The 24,760-nt window shown below is 50.1% G+C and overlaps 2 protein-coding genes and 1 long non-coding RNA gene across 4 annotated transcripts in view; 1 reads left to right on the forward strand and 2 right to left on the reverse strand.

Moving 5' to 3' along the window:
- Positions 1–19,942, reverse strand: ALG9 (ALG9 alpha-1,2-mannosyltransferase). Its single transcript, XM_048328686.1, is given in 16 exon segments — positions 1–1,853; positions 5,654–5,784; positions 8,260–8,389; positions 8,697–8,844; positions 9,487–9,586; positions 9,588–9,617; positions 11,204–11,358; positions 12,857–12,979; positions 16,519–16,624; positions 16,738–16,825; positions 17,134–17,269; positions 17,694–17,782; positions 18,609–18,679; positions 18,911–19,045; positions 19,286–19,424; positions 19,740–19,942. Coding segments are annotated over 16 exon segments (1,890 nt in total). The 5' UTR covers positions 19,928–19,942; the 3' UTR covers positions 1–1,732.
- The window catches only part of LOC125338231, an 8,500-nt gene continuing 3,585 nt past the window's right edge, over positions 19,846–24,760 (forward strand). Inside the window, exon 1 of the long non-coding RNA XR_007208230.1 lies at positions 19,846–19,932. This is a non-coding gene — a long non-coding RNA (uncharacterized LOC125338231). The remainder of the gene's footprint in view (positions 19,933–24,760) is intronic.
- Positions 21,928–24,760, reverse strand: part of FDXACB1 (ferredoxin-fold anticodon binding domain containing 1) — a 3,500-nt gene continuing 667 nt past the window's right edge. The window contains exons 2-5 of one of the 2 annotated variants that reach the window (XM_048328684.1): positions 24,550–24,706; positions 24,207–24,410; positions 23,637–23,795; positions 21,928–23,337 (exon numbers count right to left, since the gene is read on the reverse strand). In XM_048328684.1, coding sequence (XP_048184641.1) covers positions 22,179–23,337; positions 23,637–23,795; positions 24,207–24,410; positions 24,550–24,706 — 1,679 coding nt within the window. In that variant the 3' untranslated portion in view covers positions 21,928–22,178. The remainder of the gene's footprint in view (positions 23,338–23,636; positions 23,796–24,206; positions 24,411–24,549; positions 24,707–24,760) is intronic. The other variant, XM_048328685.1, reaches the window with a different exon arrangement.

Raw genomic sequence — 24,760 nt, forward strand, 5'->3', positions numbered from 1 at the left:
TGGTTTCCAATGGGTGTTTACTGCGCTGTGTTCACACCAAACACGTGGTGATGGGCTGGGACATGGGACCACAGAGCTGCTGCCATCACTGCTTGAGCTGCATCGGTCGCTTTATTTGAGTTCAGGTCGGGGGCAGCAAGGGAAGAGGCAACAAGCAGGGCAGGAGTTCTGGTCTGGATTCACTGGCACTGGAGAGCCCTGGGTAAAACTTCAGCGAGGGCAGAGCTGGCTGGAGGGAGAGGGGAGATGATGGACACGGACACAAAACTCTGGTGGCAGCTCTGCCCTCCCAGAACAGCTCATCCCAGCCACATTCCTGGGACACCTCAGAGCTCCACAGCTGACACTCAGGGAGGGGGAGACTTGCATGGGATGAAATCCACTTCCCTAAGGATGGCACAACTTAGACACCACCCTAAACCTGAATTTAGTGCCTCAGCTTCCAGCTGCTGCTCCAGGGAGTGGGGTGCAGTGGGATTCTCCATGGTGTGACCATCCAGACTCCAGGCTGGGCACTGTTTGTAGCACAAACATTAAAAACCTCCTCCTTGGTGCCATGCAGGGATTCAGAACCTCTCCCTGTGTTTGTAAAGTTGATCCTATGACACAGCCCAGCCTTGCTGCTCATGCAGCTCCTCCTGCTCTGTCCCAGCAGGATCAGGTGGGATCACAGCCTTCCCACCCTGCTGAGCCCTGCATCCAACACATGGATCCCCAGAGCTTTTCTGGATCCCAAATCTGCTCCCTGATCCCCCTGCTCACACCAACCCAACCACAGTCACACCATGGGGCAGAACTCCTCCTCTGCTCCACCCCATCCCATCCCCACAGAATCCCAGGGGTGTGAGCGAGAACAGCTCCTTCCATCCAGCTGGTGATGCTGCACGTTTGAAAATGGAGATGGAATAAGCACAGCACTGCTCTGAGGCATGTTGGACCCACGTAACACATCCTGGCTATTCTGGGAAACAGAACTGCAAAAAAAAAAAAAAGGATTTATCCTTCTCCTCTCTGGATGATTCCAGAATTTTTAAGATGCTGACAACTAGAGTTCAAAGGATCTTGAAAAAATCATTATAAATAGCAAACAAACACTTGGCTTCACAGATAACACGAACACTCTGATCCCATTAAACACATAATTGTCTCAGTTTGGGTTTTTTGTTCCCAAAAGCACAGGTTTATCCTTGGAAATTTCTCCTGGACAGAGCAGCTTTAGGCTGTTCCTCTGTGGTGCATGATGCTTCATTCCTTGAGATTCAGTGCATTCCAGTTCATTGTCAGTCAGGTGTTTTTCCTCTTTTCCCCTTGGAAAAGGAAAATTCCTAAGCTTTGTTACCTGGAAAAAAAACTCCCTGGGTGAAAAAAAGCACTGCTTGAGCAGGTGAGGACAGTGGGGGGGGGTGGGTGGGGGAGAGACAGAGAGAATTTGAGCTGGATTTTCCCAGATTTGCAGCCTGGAGCAGAACCTGGCGGTGCCACCCCCTTTTTATTTTCCATTTTTCTCTTCTCCGGCGTAAGAGAGAACAACACAGGGAGCAGCAGGGATAACACATCCATAGGTGGCTGCTGGATTTTCCAATGGCTTGAGGCAGAGCAGAGCCCTGACAGAGGAGCAGAGGCTGCCAGAGCTCATCGGGGAATCCTCCCAGCACCATCCTTCACACAGGGAGCTGTCCAAGAGTGCCAGCAGATGCTTTGGGGTTTTTTTTTTGCTGGCCCAGGTGTGTTCCTAGCCTCCCATTTTTTTCCTGGCTTGCTTCCTGCGGGGTTTCAGGATGGTGTAGTTGGCGTACCACGTGTACTGCTCCGACAGCAGGGGGATGTAGAACGCCCGCAGCAGCCGCGAGGACCTGAAAAACCAGAAAGGAAAAGCAAAACGCTTTTAAGTGCCCAATTCTCTCCTTGTTGGCACGACCAGAGCTGGTTTCTGTCACTAAGAGCAGCAGCCTCATGCCCACCATCCATTCCCTGCAGGATTGAGGGGGACAGAGGGCAGGAAGGTGCTGTAATTATTGGAAGAAATTTAAAATCCCAAATATCAGCATCCAGGGGACCTTGGATGCCACAGCCCTGTCCCTCAGGGCACTGGGAAGGTGAAAGGCTGCATTTCCCTCCTGGAATCTCCTTTCCATCCCATCTTTCTGGCTGCCTTTTCCCCACACCTCTCTGAGGAGCAAAAAGCAGCTTTAATGGGCACTGGCGTTTTGAAGTTTGGCTCTTGAGCTGATCTTCTGTGGAAATACTGAATTACAGAGGGCTGGGCAGCTCTGCAGCCCACACTCACTCCATGTCCTGCCAGTGCTGGGAGCTGGCATTTCACAGCCTTTCAAAAACTGGACCAGTGGAGCACGGAGGGCTTAATGATGGCTGGGTGAAATTAGCACCTCTGATTGGGTTGCTAATTGCTGGAGCTGTGCTGGCTGAGAGCATTCTGAATGGATGTATTCTCTCACTAATGATAAAGTCCAGGTTTCAGTGTGAAGTGGACAAATAAAACGTCCTTCAGCAGCAGCTCTGAGCTTTGTGAAGCTTCAAAAATTTGAGCAACTCACTGAAATTGGGGCTGAGGCAGAGTTTTGCTTCCTCAGCACTGCAGCTTCTCCCTTTATGTCTTTAAGGTCAACTGGATGGGAAATACCAACGCTTGCCAGCCACAAGTGTAACCCCAGGCACACAGAGCTCGGAAAAGCAGCAGCAGCACTCCAGTTTGGATTGTTGAGTGGTCAGGGATGGCTCACACTTGCTGGTCACTTCAACCCCCAGCTCTGCTGTTCTGGACATCCCATTCGAGTAATTTTTTCAGCAGAAAGATGAGTTGTGTTTCGTTTGCTTGTTGTAAGGCAGCACTGGAGATCTTTCAAATATAGCTGGAAAACAATGGCAGGAACTGCCACTGGAGCTGCATCTCCCCAGGGGCTCCTGGGGCTCCTGCACAGCCTGGCTGGGCTCAGCTGGGATCAGGCAGCTCCTGCATCCTCATGGTCCCCTCCCTGCTCAGGGACGGGGAACCTTCACCTCCTGTCACCTCTCTGTGTTGGGCTCAGCCACCTCAGACAGCAGATGGCACAGGGAAGGGGCTGGGTGACAGATGACAGGAATATATTTAATGTTCTATTTGCATTTGCTGCTAAATTTGTCCCCCAGAGACTCGAGTGTGTGGAGCCTTAATCAGCACTCAGCTCCCAGGCTGCAGGAGCAGGGCCATGATCACTCCAAGCTGGGTGAGCAGGGTCTGTTTTTCCAGGTTTTCTGGGTTCTGAAGGAGGCACTGCTGCAGGACAGAGCAGCTCCCAGCTAAGGCAGAGACGTGACAGGAGCCAGAGATGCATCTCCACAGAGATGCTCCGTGACCAGAGCTGGAACCACAGCAACCCTTGGAGCTGAGCCTCTTCTGCCTGAATTTCAGGAAAAGCAACTCAATTCTGTTCCAGCAGTGCCAGAGGAGGCTGCTGTGGGATGGAAGGAAATCCCAAGTGAAGATGTTCCAGTCCCCCTTCCCAAATTCACAGACTTCCATGGAACAGCAGCACGTGGATACCTGCAGTGTGAGAGATTCCTCCCAAACTGCATTGGGTAACCTGAATTTGGTGCCAGCAGCGTTCAGAGAGAGGCAGGAGGAGGGAGAAGAGCAGGGAATGGCAGGAGGGAGCTGAACCTCTGCCACAGGGGCAGGTCCCAGTGCCACAGGGGCAGGTCCCAGTGCCACAGGGGCAGGTCCCAGCGCCTCCCAGCCACAAGAAGCTCAGGATCAAAGCTCTCTGAAAACCCTTTAACATTTGCACTTCCTCTAGGGGTTAAATTCTGTACCAACACACACATTTCAGAAGTAATTCAGCTACTTTTAAAATAAAACCAGGGAAAACAGCTAGAGGAAAACACCATTAAAGGGAATGAGACAGGCTCTCATCAAACCAGGGTAATGCTATGCTCAAACAAGGTGACCCAATCATTAATTTTGCACTAAGAATTTTTTTTTTTTTTGATGGAAAACCCAAGTGTGTGGAGCAAGCAGAAGGCTCAGCCTAAAGAGCTGGAAAATATGTGCTCCTCAGAGGGGAGCTGTGATATATTTCCCCTTTTGTGTGCCAGATTCGGAGCGCTCAGCCAATATAGAATTAAATGGACCTTGGCAAAGCAGCTTCCTGAGGAGCATAATTAGCTGGTGGCTCGGAGTGCTCTCTAATTCAATTAGCAGCAGCATTTATCAGAGCCAGCTGAGATTTACATTTGCACTTGCTGACGTCAATGGGAGACTCGCAGTGAGCCCCAGAAGCCTCCAGTGCAGCAGGACTGAGCTGGGCTGCTGGGGTCATTTATTTCATTTATTTCCACACAAGAGCTGCACTTTGGGCTGAGCTGGGGAGGTGCTTGATGGGGTTTGGGTTTTTTTACCCCTTGCTCTGCAACCACTGAGCTGCAAACCTGAACTCTTCACTCAGCTCCCAAGTGACACCTCTGTTCCTCACTAGCTATGATAAAACCCCAAAAAGCTGCATTTTCATAGTGGTTTTACACTTCGGAGGGAGCAAGGGCTGTTTCCAAGGCACTGGAAGCAGGTGCTGGGTGTGAGATGCCAGCCAGGAACACACAAATGTGGCTTTAAAGCAAAAATGCACATTTAAGGGCAAATCCTCTGCACAAGGAGTGCCTTTGATGCTTCAACTGCCTCATTAATAAAACTCATTGGCCAAACTTCCCAAAGTCCTGCCCAAATGTAGCAGCAGGTTCTCTTGGAAAATACAGTTCACGGGGAGACCTTGCCAGGAGAAGTTGTTTGTGTCAGCAAGCTGGGAACACCAGAGCTCTCCTGGGAGCTCTTGAACATTTTCACTCCTTCCCACTGCTCGTCCTAGCCCCACTCCCTGGAGGGTCCAAGTACCAGGAAGTCACAAGGTCTCTCATGGAAAACAGGAGGGCACTGAACTCTGGGTTAGATTTTACAGAGGTTTTTCCAGCCAGCCCCTCTGTCCTGGTGTGACACCTTCACGGCCAGAGCTCTAAAGGACTAAATAAGATCCTCATGCAGCTGAGTGTTCCTGTATCTGCAGGCATGTATGAACAACACTCCCAGCCTGATAACCCTGATCCCATCCCCTGTCAGCCTGGAGGAGAACAAATCCCACCTCTGCTTCTCACAGACACACCAGCAAGTTGTTCAGTGAGCAGCACAACTACTGCAGAACAGATTCCAGCAGTGATCTCTTCCATGGATTTTCTGGTGCCCAGTAAAGGTGTGGCCCTGCTGACTGCCTCCTCTCTCTGCCTGCCAGCTTTCATAAAATTTTGAAGAGCTCATCCCCTCTGAGACTGATTTATACCTGTCTTGAATTTGGCTGGGACAAGACAGAGTGAAAAGTCTCCTGGGAGGAGGCGACATCCACCTCAAACCCAAAAAACATTGCTTCAGCAGGAGGCTTTATAAAGAAATTGTTTATTTCTTCATAAAAATACTCCTTCTCACCACCCTCCTCGCAGGGTTTCACCCTCTAAAGCAACTCAGCTCATAAATTTTACAAGCAGGAGTTTGACAAAGGTTCCACTCTGCTGGAAATTGGATTTGCCAACGGATCTCTCCTCCCTGTCCACTTTGGCAAACAGAAATCACAGACTGCCAGCCCTCATCCCTCCCTCTCCAAAGTGCAAATCCTACCTGGAAGCATCAAGGAATGGCTTGTAGGCAATGGTCACCCACTCTTCTTTGTTGGAGGAGTACCTGGGCTCCCGCGGGCTCTCCGTTGCTGTGTCCAAGTCCACCAGGTAGTGGCACTTGGAAACGTCAATCTGCAGGAAGACAGACATTCCTGTGGTTCATTTCCTGCAGCTTTGGTTGTCTGTGTTCATTGACAGCCATGAAAAGAGGGTTACATTTCTAGCAACAGGTGAAATGCTTCCTGCAGGACACAGGTAACAGAATTTGAATGTTTTCAAGCAAAGCCTTTGTGGGGCAATCCAACAGGAGACTCACGTTATGAAACCTCCCCCTTCGTGCTGGGAATCCTTTGTCTTATCCTGCCTTACCCCCTCAAACTCTTCCTTCAGGGAGGTTCAGTTCTCTCTCCCACAACATTTTACTGCCAACTTCCTTGGCCATGCTTGAGATCCCTTTTCTGAAGCATCTTTGGGGCTTCATGTAACAATTTAGGCTGAAAACAATTTAATTAGGTGGATAGCAGATGGCTCCGTGGCATCACAACTGAGTGGCAAATGAAATTACACCACAGGAAACACAGCTGAGGATGCTGAATCCACTTCTTCCTCTGTGTGAGAGGAACATTCCAGGCCCTGGGAGAGGTTCTGGCTCATTAGCAGGAGGACTCCCAAACCACTAACCAAGTTTTTCTGGAAGTGATGTAGAATCATTCAGAGAAAGACAAGTTGCTGCCTCAAGGATCTCACTTGTCTCATCCTAAATGCTGCCCTAAAAGAGCTGGGACTTCAAATTCCAGGTGCAAGACAGGTTTCCCTTGTATTTTCACAAGTTACAGTGAAGCCAAGCATGATATTCCTCCTGCTCAGAGGGCCAACACAGCACCTCTGCACTGAGCTGGGGATTTACACAAGACTTGGGGGATGCACAGACCTTGAAACGAAAGAAAGGAATGAGTCTTAGTGAACAAAGCTGCGAGGGATTTCTAAATTACATCCTCTCCTCTTCTGTTCCTCTTTCCTTTTCCTCCTCCCACTCTTTCTTTATTTGATGCAACTGCTCTGCCAAGTGGAGGAGAGCTAAACTGGATCCCATCCTGACTGACAGGAGTGGGAACGGCACAGAGCTGGAGCTAAGGGCACATCTGCTGCTGCCATGGGGTGTGGATGGTGTAAGAAGTGAAAAGAAAGTGCTTGAAAACCCCTTTGTCTGAAGTCAGCTGTTGTTAACAGCTTTTAGGCCTAATCTGCTGGTCCTGCTTGGATGTATCTCGGTAAGAAATAACACTCCTTATCTCTTTCTTAGCAGTTTCAGAGACAAATGCACCTCCCCAGCCGGGCAAGTGCAAGGTAAGTGCTGCTCAATGTGATTAAGGAAGGAGAGATTGCAAAACAAGATCAAATCACTCTTTCCCCAGTGTCTCATAGCAACAGAAACACTGAGGTTCACTCTTCCATTGCCAAGCAGAGCAGTAATAGATACTCACACCTGAAACAGTGAGATCTGCAGCCATTAATTGGTTTTATCCCTGGCTCAGATAATTCTCCTGAACCCTTTGTTTTCTCCCCTTTAAATGACCAAGAACCTCGTGCTATTTGGATTTATTCACTCTCACAGTCCTGACCAGTTCTTGCTAATTATTCTTCTATCTTTTTTTTAAATCTGAGTGTGCCTGTACTCACTAAATTTGGGGAAAGATCTTGATCTCTTGGTGTAATTAGCAGGTCATAAGTAAGAGTTTTAACCCCGTTTAATTTCTGATTTCTGAAGTCCTAGGCCCTTAAGCTTGCACGAGAAATAACAAAGTTGTAGGGTGACATTAAGGAACAAGCATGAAACAAAAGTGTGTTTTGCTCCATTAGTCACAGGCTGTGCAGCAGCCAGCTGTCTGTGCTAAAAATAAGCCCCAGTTAAGGATTTCATAAATTAAATGCACTGCAGCAGACAGCTCCTCTCAGGTGGGAACACGCCTCCATCCCCTTTCCAGTAACCACATAATGAGCCTCAAAATAAGAGTTTTAACCCAGAAGGTTGCCAAGACTTAACCTGTTAGTAATTTTAAACATGCTAGCTAGCAATCATTCTAAAATATTCCTATTTGTGCACTGGTTTAGTTTAGTCCAACCAGAAAATAAATCAATAATACCAATATATGTTATCTTAGCAGATTCCCACTGAAATCACTAATGCAATTAAGTTCCAAATTAAGTTCCTCCTCCTCAGTTGCAAATATGATGAATAGTTTTATATTTAAAAACAAATAGAAGAGGGAAATTTCAATTCCTGCTCAGTGACAAATATTTTCTGTGGGGGACTTCAAACTACTCATTCCTGTGATCACATTAACACACCACACTAAACCCAAAACTGCAGTAATTAGGAGTTATTACTTCTGCTGCTTCTTTTATTATCATTATGTTTTAAAATTGGCAGATGGAAGGCAAACAGAAACCACTCACAAGAATGGGGAGATTTCCAAGTGCTACAGAGGGACCATTTTTGGTTTGGAACTCCCCAGGAAACAGAAATGGGGAGATCCACTCAGAGGCATTACATTAATTCAAATTATACAGTGAGGGAAGGGAAAGGAACCGGCAATAAATCCTCACATATCGAGATGGCTCCTCCTTGTTCTGGTCATTCATGTCCGTGGGAATGATCCGTGTGGCCATGGGTCCCTTGGCAAAGGGTTTGGGCAGCTGGCCCCGGAACTCCGACAGGATGAACTGGAGCTGCCAACTGCGGAGAACAGGGAAAGCATTTTGTGTGGAGAGCACCAAAAGCAGAACCAAGGACACCATTCCAAGGGTGGGCAGCTAAAGAAGCAGGCACACCACAGATTCCCTGGAGCTTGTGGCCAATGTGCTGACAAAAACCCTTCAGAATCCTTCGGTTTGGGTACTTTACCACTGTTTGTGACACTGCTGCTGGCGACAACAGAGATCCAAGGTCCTGAGGGTTACCCACATGCATGATCACCCCCCTCATTATGATGCCCCTCGTTATCCATCTCACCAACCTGCACCTTTTCCATTGCAGCACTCACTTGTCTGGCAGCAGGAAGCTGCTGGGGAACCTGTGCCACTCCTTGCCCACACAGACATTGACTGGTCTCCCCTCGGGCACCGTGTGAATGCTGGGGTCAGTGGCAATCCTGTGGAACTCCGGGTACAGGTCCAGGGGCCCGTGGTAGCCTGTGGAAGGCAGAAAGTCATGAATAAGGTTAAAGTAAGAGGGGCATTTAATGAAAGCTTTCAAAAGATTGTTTCGTACATACATTTTTAACTGATAACTCAACTGAATAAATGAACTGGTCTATGGATTCCAAAACTCCCTCTCCTCTAGCAGTGCTTGTGCCCTACCAATTTTATTCTCATTCCCCTGTCCTGGCTGACAATGGCCACCAAAACCCCAAAAAACACTGGTGAGGTGGGAAGGCTCTGATTCCAGAAATGTCCAATCCATCTCCGTTAAGGACTCGTGCACCTAATTCAAGTTTTACACAGGAAAATGCTTTTCCAAGTGGGATTATCTATCTGCAAGTTGAAATACCTGCTTTAATACCAGTCAGGTTTTAGATCAGTGGAGCTGTGCTGGTGGAAGGTGAAGGGCAGAGGATTTTTAAGTGATGTAATTCCGGTGATCCACTCATACATATATGGATGAATACATCATTAATAATTAATTAATGGTGACCATCAGAACTAATTCCTTCCCCTGCAGCAGCGACATCCAAACTTCTCAAGGTTCCTGATTTCTACAGGCAAAGCAGCACAACTTTTGCAACCCTTGAGCCCAAAGGCCAGGAGAGCAGAGAGCGAATCTGAAATACCAACCTCTGAATAAGGCAACAGAACGTGACAGTGACAAAAGGCCAAAGAGGAAGACAGTCCCCAGGGCCAGCCAGTTGGAGGACACTGTGTAGTGTTCCAGGCGGGTAGCGCTGGAAGATGAAGTGGTAACATTTCTCAGGGAAGAGTAAGAAAAAAAAGAGACAATATAAAGTTACTCCAACTCTGATCTGCTCAGCAAAATTCTTATTTTTCATCAAGACTTTACAACAGTGAATCTCCCACCAGATCTCTGGGCTTTTTTAATTCAGAGCCATAAAAATGCACAGAAACTCGTAAGGTTCAGTCATATTTAAGTGATAATTTGGGGTATTTCAAGAAGTTTTCAGCTCTTTTCCCTAGGAAGGCCTCTGGACCTAAAGTGCTCTCTCAAGGGCTCCAGTTTGGCTGTTCCCAGGTGAACCAGGAACACTTCTGCAGAAGTTCCCTGCACAGACACACCTGAGTTTCCATGCTGGACTGAATTCCTGTCTAAGCTCCATGACCCAGATTTCCAGAGTGACCTATGGCTGTTTACCCTGCTCAAACCACAGCTTTGAAGTGGGTAAAAGAACACAGAGCACATTCTGCATCCAGCTTTAAGTCACTCTGAAACTGATAAAAGGAAAATTGATAAAAGAAAAATTAATAAAAGAAAAGCTCTTTAGGTTTTTTTACTTTAAAAGCCTTTCTGGGAATACCCAGGAGGAAACACATCCAGTCCTTGGCTTGGTCCCTCCCTCCTGTTCTGCAGGAGTGCTTATTCACTTCCCACCCTCAGCTGGTTTCTGTTTCTCTTGTCCTGTTTGCATTTTTCTCATAACAGCCAAATCCACGTGGTTTGGAGGGGAAGAGTGACAAGCTTGTCCTGCTGGTGGGCAATCAGTTCCAGACTCTCAGCTGGATGCTCCATACTGGACAAAACGTCATCGAACAGTGGTAAAGTATGCAGGAAATGTTCATGAAATTTTCCTAAAGCCGTATTTGGCACAAATAAAAGTAAATAAACATTGCCCTGTGATGCTCTGAGAGCACAGAGGAATTCTCTGTCAGAGCCATAAAACTGGTGACATCACAGAGCTGGATGCTGTGGGGATGCAAGGACTGGAACTCATCTGGGGAATGAGTGGAGATCCAGAGTGAGAACAGCATCTGAGCAAGGCAAGGGTGAGTGATTTGAGGGGTGGGCAGGAATTCCAGCAGTGCTGCACAGCAGGACAGAGGAGGACCAGCAGGATGAGGCCAAACAGCTGGAACAGGCTCCAGCAGGGACTCCCGGCTGCATTCCTGAGCCTTTTTAACAGCAGGAGATGAATAACTCTGAGCTTTGGGAAGGTTTATATCAATCTGTATTAGTGCTTTGCTCTGTGAAGTGTTTCAAGTGATGTTTATTAAACATCCAGTTTCTGGCTCTTCCAAATGTTCAATGCAATTTCCCAACATTTAAACGAGATCCCTTTTCCTTTCTTCAACCCAGTGAGGGATTCCTACTAAAACACAACACAAAATGCATTTCCTACACTCCTGCCCCTAGAGCTGAACAGCCAAGGAGGCACAATTCCATCAGCAGGTTACTGAACCCTCTTGGATTTTGTGTGGTGTTGGCACTACAACATCACAGCTCCAGGAGTTCCCACTTGGGATTGGAGAACGACTCAAAGTCATCATGAAATAATGGCTGGGAAATATTCTCAGCTATCTATTAAAAACCACTAACATTTACCTGAAGAGCAGAGAGAGCCACAGCACCAGAGAGACAGATGAGGGGATAGATGGGGAAGAGAAACCTCTCTTCTTTGTGGGGCTGGCTGAAGAAAATCAGGATCCAGAGGTACATGGGAGCCAGGGTCAGCCAGTAGGGACGGCCCAGATTCTGAACTGGAAGAAACAAAAACTCAGCAAAGGAGTAATGCAAGAATTGCTTCTCTTGCACAATCCTATCTCACACCCAAAGCCCACTCTTGACACCCCCCCCACACCCTGTTCTGAGCACCCCTGTTGCTAAAATGCAGGTAACACACCCAAACAGCCAGCAGGGCATCTTCCTCAGAGGATTTTTGCAGATTCCTACAATCCTGACAATTCCCACAGCCTTGGGAAGACCAAAAGCAGAAAATAAGTGTTACTGGATCCAAGCAAGACACAAAACTCATCGAGAACTGCCAGGTCTGAACAGGCAGACAGAGGTACTGCGTTTCCTGCTGGGCATTGTACACACAAAGATCAGAAAGGGCCTCCTCAGGATCTCCCCTTCCCCTTCCAAAGGGCTGTTTAGTGCCTGAAGTGTCCCCAGCCTTCATTGCCTCATTACAAAAATAACGGCAGGAGAGGTCTCCCAGGCGCCTTCTGCTTAACAGAGGAAATAACAGATTCAAAAATAACAACAATTACCCTGAATTTCAGTCACACTGAGGAGGGTTCTGCACTGCCTGACGATTTTCAGTCCCTTTCCTACCCCCTTACTACTCCCAACAGCAGAGTTAAGCAATTAAGCCAACGGCATTTCACAGACAATAAGAACAAAGCACTTGGCAGAATTGCTCCTGCTGTTAAGCACAAGAACACCAGGCGAACAGCAGGAAATCTTGCATTTACAGGAGCTCCTACTGAGCTTTTACTGCTTTCTGAGAGGTTGGCACTCACAGCCGAGGAACAGATATAAGCAAACACCCCTTAACATACATTTTCATCGACGATTGTGTTACTGTTTGTTGTATTCAGTAAAAAAAAAAAAACAGAGAGAGAGCAAAGCACTGACGGGGCTGATGAATCTGGAGGCTGCTGCTGACACTTGATGAATTTTCCCTAGGAAAACAGCAGAGAAGAATTTACACTTCCCCTCTGGAGTCACTTACCAAGTGTCACGTGTTTAAACTTATGTCATTTTATTCAAGAAAAAGCCCAGTGTGGAGTAGGGAATATTCTGGTTCCTCCTTTTTTTTAACTCCCACTATATCCACCCCCAAAGGGACATTTCCCAGGGCATGGGGAGCCTGGCAGCTGAAAAACCCACAGTGCACGGGACAGTCCAGCTTCAATCCCGAAAGGTTCCTACCCGTGTCCAGCTGCAGACAAGATGGGAACAACACCAGGGACAGCTTCTTTCCCCTTTAGGATCATTGCCTGGCCCATTCCTGATGCACGAAATGTCAGAATGAAGGTTTGGAACCACACACCTTGTCAGGCCTGCTTTTGATAATACATTTTTCCTCCTGAGGTGGAGGCAAGGAACAATCCTGAACTCTAATGAACTCTAGCAACTTTCCTGGTGTTCCAAAAGTTTTCACTGCTCCCAGTTTCACTTCCAATAAAGAAAAGCTGCTCTTTGGCAGGCAAACTCTCCTGAGTCTGGCTCTGCCAGCTGCCCTGCACTCACCACGGAATTTCTGCAGCAGACACTCCATCAGACAGGTCAGAGGCAGCACGAGCAGGGCCAGGACAAACACCACGTTGAAATTCAGAAAGCCATTGATGAAATAGAAGGACCAGGGTTCTGTACCTAAAGGGTGAGAAAAAAGGCAAAAAGAGGTTTGAAACACAAGCATGAACGGATGGCACAGCAGCTTTGGACCTTCTATGCCTGACACAGTCCACCAGAGTATCTCACACTCACTCCTGCCCAAGAAACTTCATTGTCTTCCTTCTCAGAAATTATTTTTCTCCTTACTTTTCCACTGGGAGTGAAAAATAGTATCACATTTGCTGTTCAATCCCAGGCCACTCCCACAGCCAGCAGAATTCTGTGACACAGAGCTCACCCCTGCATTCAGAAAGCACAGCAAGAAAGCAGAGGTGGAAACTTGTAAAACTGAGAAACTTGACCCCAAATTCATTCTTCCTTTCTAACTGCAGAGGAGTAACACAAAACCACACAATGTCAAGTAATTCTGGAGTGAGGATGTTCACTCTGGGTTGGCAGGAACAGAAGATGTACCAAAAAGGATTAAGAAGGAAAGGAGTTTGCATTCCCACTTCACCCTAACGAAGACTCTGCTACTAAATGCTGGTTTTGATCCCTCCTTAGGCTCAGCACTATTTAAATGTCCCAAATTCCGCCTGTTCTGACACAAACGGGAGCCAGGCAGCTCTGCCTCCACACTTGGGAACTGGCTGCAAGCTCTGGAGAATGTAAACTGAAAGAAACTCCAGTCCAACTGTCATTTATTTAGACTCTTAATTCAGGATGCTTAAAGCCCTTAACAATAAGGAATGCCAGTTCCTCTCCACACATTTCCCACTCTCTCCGTGTGATTAGCTCAATCAGCCAGTAAATGACACGCGGGGGCTTTAATCACGGCACTGTTGTGACATGTGTCACATGCCACAGCAATTTCCTGCAATCAGAGCCACTTAAATTGGGTCCGTGTTGAAATTAATCAGACAACTGAAAAGCAGCAAGGAAAACCTGAAACCTCTGCAGCTCAACAAGGGGAGAAGTTGCCCTGGGAATGTCACAAACATGGCACTGGAGTCACTGCTTGGCCAAGCAACTCGGGTTCACAGAGGAAACCCTGAGTTATTCGCACTGAAAGCGAACAGCAATTATCAAAAGAAGTCCTAAATCTTTAAGGGATAATTCCAGGGACCATCCTGTCACCGTTCTGGCTGCTATGGAAAGCAAAGGAAATTCACCCTGAATTCACCACTCTCTGCTCTTGTCTCTGATTTGGCAGCTGGGGGTCAGGAGTGAAGGACGATTTATGAAACAACTCCTCCACAATCCAAATACAGCCCAGCTAATACTGCCAATAGACAGATCAGCTGCTCTGAAGCACAGCTTTAACCAAAAAAAGGCTGCTCGCTTACATTTTTTTGCAGTGTGACTGAATCGCCCATAAAAAATAAGCACTGGAGCCTCCCCTCCTTCTCCAATGAGGGATTTTCTTCTCTGTGAGAGGATAAAAAAAATAAAAAGTGGGGAAAAAAGAGAAGAGAACAGTGCACAGCAGGCAAAAAGCACCAGGCTGGGTCACCCATTCAGAGGCACTCAGGCTCAAAGCCTCCCAGGGCAAGAAGCTTTTTATTCCTGTTATCCACACGGCTCAAGGTGAACCGAGACAGAACTGCAGCATCAAAAAGGAATGACCCCACTGCATGCAAGAAGTCCTGGCCCAGAATATCGTCTTTGAAGCAGGGAGGAACACTGGAGAACTCTCCATGCTCAGGATTAATGGGAATATGCTTCCACACAGACCAGGAGAGGAGATGGAGCTTCCTGCAAGGACCCAAATCCTAGAGCTGGCAGGTGTGGGATATATGAGACAGACTGGTGAAAACAGTGGGAAAAGAACACCCAGGCAGCTCCTGGCACGGTGGTTCCATGAGGAAAACCAGCTGGAAGCACTGTCAGACACAGAGCGAGAAAATGCTTTGAGCTCTGAGTCTGTGAATGGCCCTGGGAGCAATTCTAGAACTCAAATTTACCCACGCTGCACCCTGTCCACAGGAATGGTGAGGGCAGCTCAGGCCAGAGCAGAGGAGTTGTAAAAGAGGTTTAAGATAAGGAGCCCCACCCTGGGCTGAAGCCTGAGCACAGGAACTGCAGCTGGCAAGCAGTAACTGCGCTGCAATCACTTGGTCATGAGTCACAGCCCTCTTTCTGAGCAAGTCTGCTTCAGAGCTGCTACAATGAACAGTCTGCTTGCTGCATTTCATTTATTCTCACTCTGCTCCAGAACCAGGACTCCACAGAGCAAAGTGCCACATGAACAGCTCCAGCACGTTCCACCCAAGCTGCACAAAGCTTCCCAAAGTGGGACAAAACCTTGGTCACAAATTATGACTTCTTAGAATCCCAAAGCCTCAAAATCAGGGATATATACACTTAGCAGCTCTTCTCCCTTGGCTGTAGAAACCTAATCACTCCAGGGAAATATTAATTGCACAGACAATATTTATGTAGAAGGAGTGTATTGCTGAAGCCAGAAGAAAAAAAAATAAATTGGACCTTGTCTCCAAAATACTGTGGTGCTTACATTGGAGATGATCTGGGTTGGTGACTCTGCTCCCATCATGTGAACATTGGGAAATCCCAGCTTCCAGAGCCAAGAGGGATTGGCCAGCCTTTCATCTCCTCTGGTAGTGTTATTTCTCTCCAGTGTTTTGAAGCTCTCTAAACACACAGCACTGTCCTGGCCACGCTGCATTAAAGAGCAGTTCCAGGTAGGCTGTTTTACTAGCCCAAGGATGTTGTATGAGTGTCACTGTGAATAAAACTCTTCAGGACAGATTGGTCCCTGGAGGCTTCTGGAAACAACTCATGCACCAGTGTGGAAAAGGTCAGGCACAAGCCCCTGCCAAAACCTATCAGAGACAGAGCCTGGAGTTTACTTATAGAAAACTCACAGCTCCACACTTTAGAGCCTTCCTGCAGAGGCCACGAGCCATGGCAGAGCAGCTGCTGTCCTGCTGTGCCACAGCACAAGTGACAAATCACCACTCAGCACCACCCAAAACAGCCCCTCAACTGCAGCAACAACGCCAGCAGCCAGAGAAAGCCTTGCTGCTGCTCAGCACTGCTGAGTCCCTCCTGGAACAGCTCCTCTGGGCTCAAACAGAGCACAGAGATGCTGCAGGGATCCTGTGGTCTCTGCCAGCCCTTCTGAAGCCCTGCTAGAAATGTAATATTCTCCTGCTGTTCGGCTCTAGAAGTGCAGGATATGGACAGAGAGAAGTATGGATTCTGCACCAATCCTCTTTCCCAAGGTTCTGCAGCCTGACTGTGAGGAACAACAGCCAGGAACAAGATTCAAGCTGACAAACACACACGGGCCGCTTGTGCACAGACACTGAGACATCTCCTGGCAGTCTTACAGAAGCGGAACGTGAACAAAAGCAGCACAACTCCCAGCGTGGAGAACCTGGGCAGTGCATTCCCAGCTCGACAGAGACATCCCGTGTCCAGAAGCAGCAGCTGCAGCCTTTGGAGCTGGCAGGCTGCTTTGGCTTCAGGGCACGTCAGAAAAAGCACTGCCAATCACGGGCCACGGCAGCCAGACACCCTCGGGCTCCCTCCCCGCCCTGTTATCCCAAACTCACCGTAGAGATCAGGGCCGTGGGGGGTGAAGACGTTGTACAGAACGATGTTGAGAGGTGCCACCACCAGCTTCCCATAGTAATAGCTGTCCACCACCACCAAGGGCACCTGGAAGAAAGCAGCTGTTGGTTGAAGTGCCAGCAGCTCCAGCTGATTTTCCTAAAGGAACTCATCCCTTCTCCTGCAGTCCATTCCCTCCTCGTGTTGCTGCAGGCACTCACCAAAAACAGGATCAAGGACACCACACACCAGTTCAGGAAACTTTTCCACCTCTTCTTCAGGATCAACAAGTCAAAGGCAATAGGAAGCCTGAAAGAGAGACCCAGCTGTCAGCTGGAGGCTTTGAGAACCCCACTGCCGCCCCTTCAAAGCAAGAGAAAGAACCACCACGTCACTGGCCTCTGCTTCTACTCCACAGTCCAGTCATCCAGCTCAGGTTTTACTCATATTAGTGCCAGGAAATCTTCCCAACCTGAGTTCTTCAAGAGCCAAGAACCCTGTAGCAACGATCCTGGGCTAGGCTGGCAGCTCAGTCCCTGCTGGTTTTCTCCTCCACCCCTCCATTCTCCCCAGCCAGGTGAAACCCATGTAACAAAGGGCAAGAAACCCCTCCTTACCCCAGAGCTGCACTGAAGGGCCAGCCCAGCAGGGCTCCAGCAGCCACCCCCAGCACTGCCACAGAGGTCTTGTCCATGTACCAGCCTGTCATGGCAACCACCGTGGTGTACATGCAGAAACTGCTGGGGAGGAAAGCTGTAGGGCAAGTGGAGAGAGGGTTAGCACAGCTTCCCCACACTCTACCCAACACCAGCAGCAAGTGTTTTACAGAAGTCTTACAGTGGCTGGGAAAACAGGTACAACCAGCCAGAGGGGACAGGACACAAAGGCAAATGGCATTGCCAAAATATCAGCCTCCTTCCTTAGAACCCAAGATGTCCAAGGAAGGCAGGCCAAGAGCCTGTTTGAAAGGCACAGCAGTAGAAAAAAACAAGAGGCAGGAACAGGCCTGGAAATTGCAACACAGAGAACAACATCTGAATCAACGCTTATTCTGTCATGAAAGACACCCCCAGCTGAACACAACAAAGAGCACTCCAGAGATGTGTTAGAGCTGTGGATTTTCTTCTCTCTGGAGCCATCTTTGGTCACTGTTAGTGCCACTGCCAAGCCAACTCACCTGCAGAAGCACAGAACATCCCCGTGCTGAGCACTAGGAAGGCCAACATCAGCCTGCTCACGTGCAGCCCAAACTTCTTGCACACAGCCCTGGGGAAGCAGCAGAGAAACAGGTGCCACGAAATAGCCTCAGGGCAAAAACAGAGCAGCACCCAAAGCATGCAGGACCACAAATAATCCATGGAGCAGCCTGAGAGCTCTGAGGTGGGGGATTCCCAACACTCAGCTGCTGCCTCTGGCCTGGGATTTCAGACCCTGAGTTACACCAGTGCAAAACTCTGGGTGGGACTTGGCTTCTCCCACTTGTGCTTGTGCCAGCCTCAGGAACTGGTGGCTGCACTGCTGCACACATCAATCTATTTATGAGTCTCACCCCTCACAAAACCCCATCATGCAAAAAAGCCACTGCTCACCTCCTCAAACCCAGACTACTGGCAACAGAAAAGTCATGCAAGGTAGTGGTTTGAAAATCAGGAATCAAGAGGCAGCAGGTAAAAATAAAAATCCAGTTTAGACAAGATAATTGCATGTTAGGGCTACTGCTTTTAGTGGCTGTAAACAGCATTGGCAGAGAGATTATAGACAGCAACAATCAATGTGTTCCAGTCAAATTCACTGTGATAAGCAAACACAGCACCAGACTCTCCTCAATCTACAACACTCCCACCCTGCTTGCTGCCAGCAGTGAGAAAACGAGTGGAGTCAACAAAATGCTGGAGTAGAGGTGTGGGTGGCAGATCTGGGAGTACAATTTTGTCCTAATTGTGGCATTCTGACCAACATCTCATTAAGTTATCACGAGAACACATTATTTTCTCATCTACACACGAGCTTCAGAGCCTATTTCCTGTGGCAGTAACTGCGTACGTCACTCACACCGCTCCCAAACACCCCCTGCAGACAGACTGGCACTCACTTGTAGAAGTAGAGTTCACAAACGCAGCTCAGGAAGGCCAGGAAGCATCGCAGGAAATAGAAGATGAGAACCTAGGAGACACAGCCAGAGTCGGAATGAGGCACAGGACACAAAATGGGCTTGTAAAGCATCAGGGGAAACCCACAAACCCTTGGAAATCCTTACAGGGAGGTCAATGTTTGTCAACAAGCCAGCATTTTATAAACATGAAGTCAATTCCAACAACAAACAGAAGAGCTGCTTCACACACACTCAAAGCACATTTTTTCCTCACAAAAGCAGCTTCCACACATCTGATTTACCTTGTTGGTTTGCAGAACCCTGGCATGGAACCAGGCTGGCAAGGCATGGAGCCACAGGTAAGCATAGGAGCGGATGGCGTAGGCTGGAGAGTATTCCCATGTCTGAAACCCCTTCCCATAAATGAGGTAGTGTGTCTACAACAGAGAGCAAATAAATAAATTAACATGCAGCACACAGAGCAGACAGTTTTCCACCCTGAATTCCAGAGCAAAAAAAATCTCATTGAAACAGAGGGATCAGCACAAGGTTCTAAATAAATCTGCATTTGCACGAGCCAACTACAGACTGAAACAGAGAGCACAAGGTGCTAAATAAATGATTATTTGCACAGGCCAAGTATGAATTCCCAATCCCAAGGGCAAGAAGGGACTCACCGGCTCCCAGTAGTTAAAGGTCTCATCACAGTCCGAGATGTTGCTCAGCAGAGCTGCACAGAACCTGGCCGAGATGAGACACTTGAAAGCTGTTGATCCTTCAGGGGCCCAAACTTGCCCGGCTTTGCTCCCAGATGATCTAATCCAAAAGGGAAAAAAAAAAAAAAAAAAATTACAAAAACGCAGCAGGAAGCGTCAGCAACGAGATCAAGGCTACCAAGGTGACAGCGAGCACAGGGCTCTGAGTGTGGCATTTGGGCAGTGGGGGGACGCCAGCCCCCTCACATGGAAGCACCATCAGCCCCCCTCAGGGCTGGCCCCCCGCGCCGAGCTCCAGCACCATCCCCACCGCACGGACCACCCGTGTAAACACCGGCCCCGGCGGCCCCGCGGCCCCGCGGCCCCTCAGCCGCGGCCCCGCTCCGTGCCCCGCTCCGTGCCCCGCGGCACCCACTCGTTCCGCGCCTCCTCGCTGCCCGCGGGCTCGGGCCGCCGCCCCGCCGCGTCCCCACCGCCCGCCCGCGGCCGCTGCCGGGCTCCCTTGGCGGCCATGCCGGGTACGGGCAGCGCGGGGCCCGCCGGCAGCCGCGGCCGGGAGGGACGGAGCAGCTGCGGGAGCGCGGCCGAAGCCGCCGCCGCCATCACGGGTGAGGGCAGCGCGCGCCGGGCGGCGGCGGCGGGAGCGCGGCTGGGACAGGGACTGGGACAGACACGGGGACAGGGACCGACACAGGGACAGGGACTGATACAGGGACAGGGACAGACAGAGGGACAGGGACTGACACAGGGACCGACACAGGGACCGACACAGGGACAGGGACTGACACGGGGACAGGGACAGACAGAGGGACCGACACAGGGACAGGGACTGACACAGGGACCGACACAGGGACAGACACGGGGACAGGGACTGACACAGGGACAGGGACTGACACAGGGACCGACAGAGGGACAGGGACTGACACGGGGACCGACAGAGGGACAGGGACTGACACAGGGACAGACACGGGGACAGGGACTGACACAGGGACAGGGACCGACACAGGGACAGGGACTGACACAGGGACCGACACAGGGACAGGGACTGACACGGGGACAGGGACCGACACAGGGACAGGGACTGACACAGGGACAGGGACCGACACAGGGACCGACACAGGGACAGGGACAGACAGAGGGACAGGGACTGACACAGGGACCGACACAGGGACCGACACAGGGACAGGGACTGACACGGGGACAGGGACAGACAGAGGGACCGACACAGGGACAGGGACTGACACAGGGACCGACACAGGGACAGACACGGGGACAGGGACTGACACAGGGACAGGGACTGACACAGGGACCGACATAGGGACAGGGACTGACACAGGGACCGACACAGGGACAGACACGGGGACAGGGACTGACACAGGGACAGGGACTGACACAGGGACCGACAGAGGGACAGGGACTGACACGGGGACCGACAGAGGGACAGGGACTGACACAGGGACAGACACGGGGACAGGGACTGACACAGGGACAGGGACCGACACAGGGACAGGGACTGACACAGGGACAGAGACAGACAGAGGGACAGACAGAGGGACAGGGACTGACACGGGGACAGGGACTGACACGGGGACAGACAGAGGGACCGACACAGGGACAGGGACCGACACAGGGACAGGGACTGACACAGGGACAGACAGAGGGACCGGGACTGACACGGAGACAGACAGAGGGACAGGGACTGACACAGGGACCGACAGAGGGACAGGGACTGACACAGGGACAGACAGAGGGACAGGGACAGGGACTGACACAGGGACCGACAGAGGGACAGGGACTGACACAGGGACAGACAGAGGGACAGGGACAGGGACTGACACAGGGACCGACAGAGGGACAGGGACTGACACGGGGACAGACAGAGGGACAGGGACTGACACAGGGACTGACACAGGGACAGGGACTGACACAGGGACAGACAGAGGGACAGGGACAGGGACTGACACAGGGACCGACAGAGGGACAGGGACTGACACGGGGACAGACAGAGGGACAGGGACTGACATAGGGACAGGGAGTGACACAGGGACAGGGACCGACACAGGGACAGGGACAGGGATCGACACAGGGACAGCCACAGGGAGAGCGCTGCCCCGCACAGCCGGGTCCATCACCCACCCGGTCCCTGTCCTGCTCGCCCATGTCCGAGCCAGGCTCCATCCCTGCCCTGCCCCTACCCTGGCAGCGTTTGGCAGAAAAGTGAGGAAATGGGGAACGCACCGGTGGAGAATGTTCTTTATTTGGTACCTCTGCACTCAGGAGACGGGGAAAGGGCAGCACAGGACAGACATTGAGGGGCTGGAGCGTGTCCAGGGAAGGGAATGGAGCTGGGAAGGGGCTGGAGCCCCAGGAGCGGCTGAGGGAGCTGGAAAGGGGCTGAGCCTGGAGCAAAGGAGGCTCAGGGGGGACCTTGTGGCTCTGCACAAGTCCCTGACAGGAGGGGGCAGCCGGGGGGGTCGGGCTCTGCTCCCAGGGAACAGGGACAGGAGGAGAGGGAACGGCCTCAGGCTGGGCCAGGGGAGGCTCAGGGTGCACAGCAGCAGGAATTTGCATTAGTAAAGAGATCAAACCCACTCTAACAGGACTCCAGAAAAGAAAGGCTCCACTTTATAAAACGAGGTTTCATTACACACACACACAGAACAGGAAAGCGCTTGGTCCTCATTAACAGGAATCCCACATTTAAACGCATGCAGGTGCTCAAAGTCCACCCCGCCTTTGTGGGAGGCACTGCAATAATAACACAGTGTTAGTTCCAACGAGATGCAGGTGATGTTCTCCAGGTCAGAAACCGGCACAGGAGCTGCCAGAGCTCCTGCAAACCATGGGAGATGTTCTACCTCAGGGTCACACCCAGGTGTTGCTGCATTTCCTCCCGAAAACGCAGCTGCATCTCCGCTGCCTCCCGGCAGCCCAGGGCCCTGTCACAGGACTGGAAAGTCACCCTGTAGCAGAGGCTCCTCCGTCCTGTCCCTGGCTGCTGGAAACTGTCCCTTAACTGGATGGAAACGACCATTTCACCTGACACCCTCCTGGCAAGGGTGTGAAAAGCCACTTCATCAAACTCCTCCCCGTCAGGAACCCAGAAGCTGACATCGTGCACGTAGGAAGGTGGATAGAGGGAAAAACTCTTGAAAAGCCTCAACTCTCCCTCAGGAAACTGCTGCAGAAAGCGCCTGTCCGATGTCCAGAGCATTCTCCAGTCGGATATTCCACAGAGCAGCATGGCCAGGAGGTCCAGGTTCAGCGAGACCGAGACAACAACCAGCTCACTGCTTTTTAATTCATCAGGAGCTGTCCTGATAACCCCCACATAGGAGCCCGAGGGGTCTGGGTCTGTCCCCATGCAGATGAAGTGCTGAATTTCACCCAGCTGACATTCAAAAGCAGCAAAGTCATTTAGCTCAGTTCCAAAACTTGTTGCTTCCTGCAGGCTGATGCTGGGTTTAATGCCAGAAACGGCCTGGTGAAGAGAACTCGTGGTGGTTTTAATGTTATCCACCAACATCTGGATACAGCTGTTCTCTGTGCCCCTCCTAACTGCGAGCACAACGAGCATCTCATGGAAAACAGGCATGGAGCAAGGAGTGATCCGACACTGCCTGAAAACTGGCCCGGAAAGAACATGAAGTGTCCCTAGGGAAAAGGCTCCTTTTTGTATTATTGCCTGAGCATGAGGCAGGAGGGAAGGCCTAAGATAAAACTGCTTTGGAATGGGGCATCCTTCTTGTACACTCCTATCTGTGTCCTGGCCAAAATGGGAAAACCAAACTGCGTTTTCCAGTCCCTGAGATGTTTCCTCAGTGCTTGGAGCCTCCCCTGGGCTCAGAGCGATCCAGAAGATGTTGGAGTGGCAAACACCCTGGAGGTGACCCTGGTGGAGCAGAGGAAGGCAGGAGCTGATGTTCTGCAGTGGAAGAGCCTGGCTGAGCCCTGCACTGAGCTTCTCCTTTATTGTCCTTACTGGATGACTTGAATTCACTTTGAGGAAACCCCTGCGAAAAATAAAAGTGCAAATTACAGACACCACTACACAGATTTCCTTCCTGCGGCCATAATTAGAGCCCAGCAATTCACCCGAAACATTCTTAAGCCAGGAACTACCTGACCAAGCCAAGTCTTTCACCAAAGGTGATGCACATTTTCAGGGCAGTGGTGTTTGTCTGCAGGTTACAATCAAGAATTAACTGCAAAAAAGGACTCAGCAGTCACCATGTGCCTTTATGTGACCCCTCTGCTGGTCATTCCCACTGAGAGCAGGAGAGCTCAGTCAGAAACTAATTATGAAACTCACCTATTAATTTTATCAGCGAGGACTTGTGGCACTTGAAAAGAAACTTTTTGGCTTCCCAGTTGTGTCTTGCAGCTCATGGGTGTTAAACACAGGGGTGGTGTGCTCCGTGTGAAAATGTGGTTCAAAGCACCCTCTACACAGAAGGATTTATCCTGACTCCTGAAAATACACAAAACCAGAGCAAAGTCACTGATAATTTCTGACATTTAATGTGCCACAAGTAGGCAGGACCAGATGATGGCCAGAGGTCCCTGCCAGCAGCAACCCCCACAGTCCTCCTGTCTTTAGGCTGAGATTGATACTTGTTCTGAAACGGATGCTTTTGACCTTTAAAATCCTCAGATAGTCTTATTTTTAGAGAGTGCTTTGGCAGGAAGCTTGCATTTTAATCTTGCCTATTCTGCTTAGAGATGAACAAGAACTGCAGCTATTTTAAGGAAAATTTTAAGGAAAATTTCAAGGAAAATGAAAAGGAGTTCCTCTCCAGCCAACAAGACCCTGAAAGAATATTCTAGTGCTGGCTTTAAGAGCACAAACATCAGAATTTCAGTTTTGCCACGTGATGGTTACCTGTAACCTGTGCATTTGTATCCGTGGATAGTCTCTGCTCTAAAAGGGTGAACGTCGCTCAAGATAAACCCAGCTCCCGCTGCCACAGCCACGATTTGCCAGCTGTTGTGCCACTCCCTCCTGGGCTGGTCCGCAGGAGTGCCACCCTGGCCATTGCAGAGGGCCACGTGGACCTCTCCCTGCTCTGCCAGCACTTCTGCGCAGCTGGAAGGGAAGCCAGGCAACAAGAAAAGTCCTGTTAGCACACCCACAGATCCCCCAGTGCCGGAAAAACACCTGGAATGCAGCTGGACAGCTGTGCCACGGCAGTTAATTAACGCAGAATTATTTCTGGGTTACTCACCTATGGAAAAAGCAGGCAAGGAGCTCCCTGTTCTTCACCACCCCAGCCTTCCTCCCACAGTGAGGGAAGTTGAAATAAATACGATCAAATTCCCGTTTTCCTGGTAAAAAGTACTCCTTCAGCTTGGTGCAGTCCACAGAGAACACAACCTCGGCTCCTGCAACAGCAAACACAAAACAAGGCTCTGACGATTATCAGGGAGGCAAATTTT

The sequence above is a fragment of the Corvus hawaiiensis genome, chromosome 25 (assembly GCF_020740725.1).
Source record: "Corvus hawaiiensis isolate bCorHaw1 chromosome 25, bCorHaw1.pri.cur, whole genome shotgun sequence".
Lineage (NCBI taxonomy): Eukaryota > Metazoa > Chordata > Aves > Passeriformes > Corvidae > Corvus > Corvus hawaiiensis.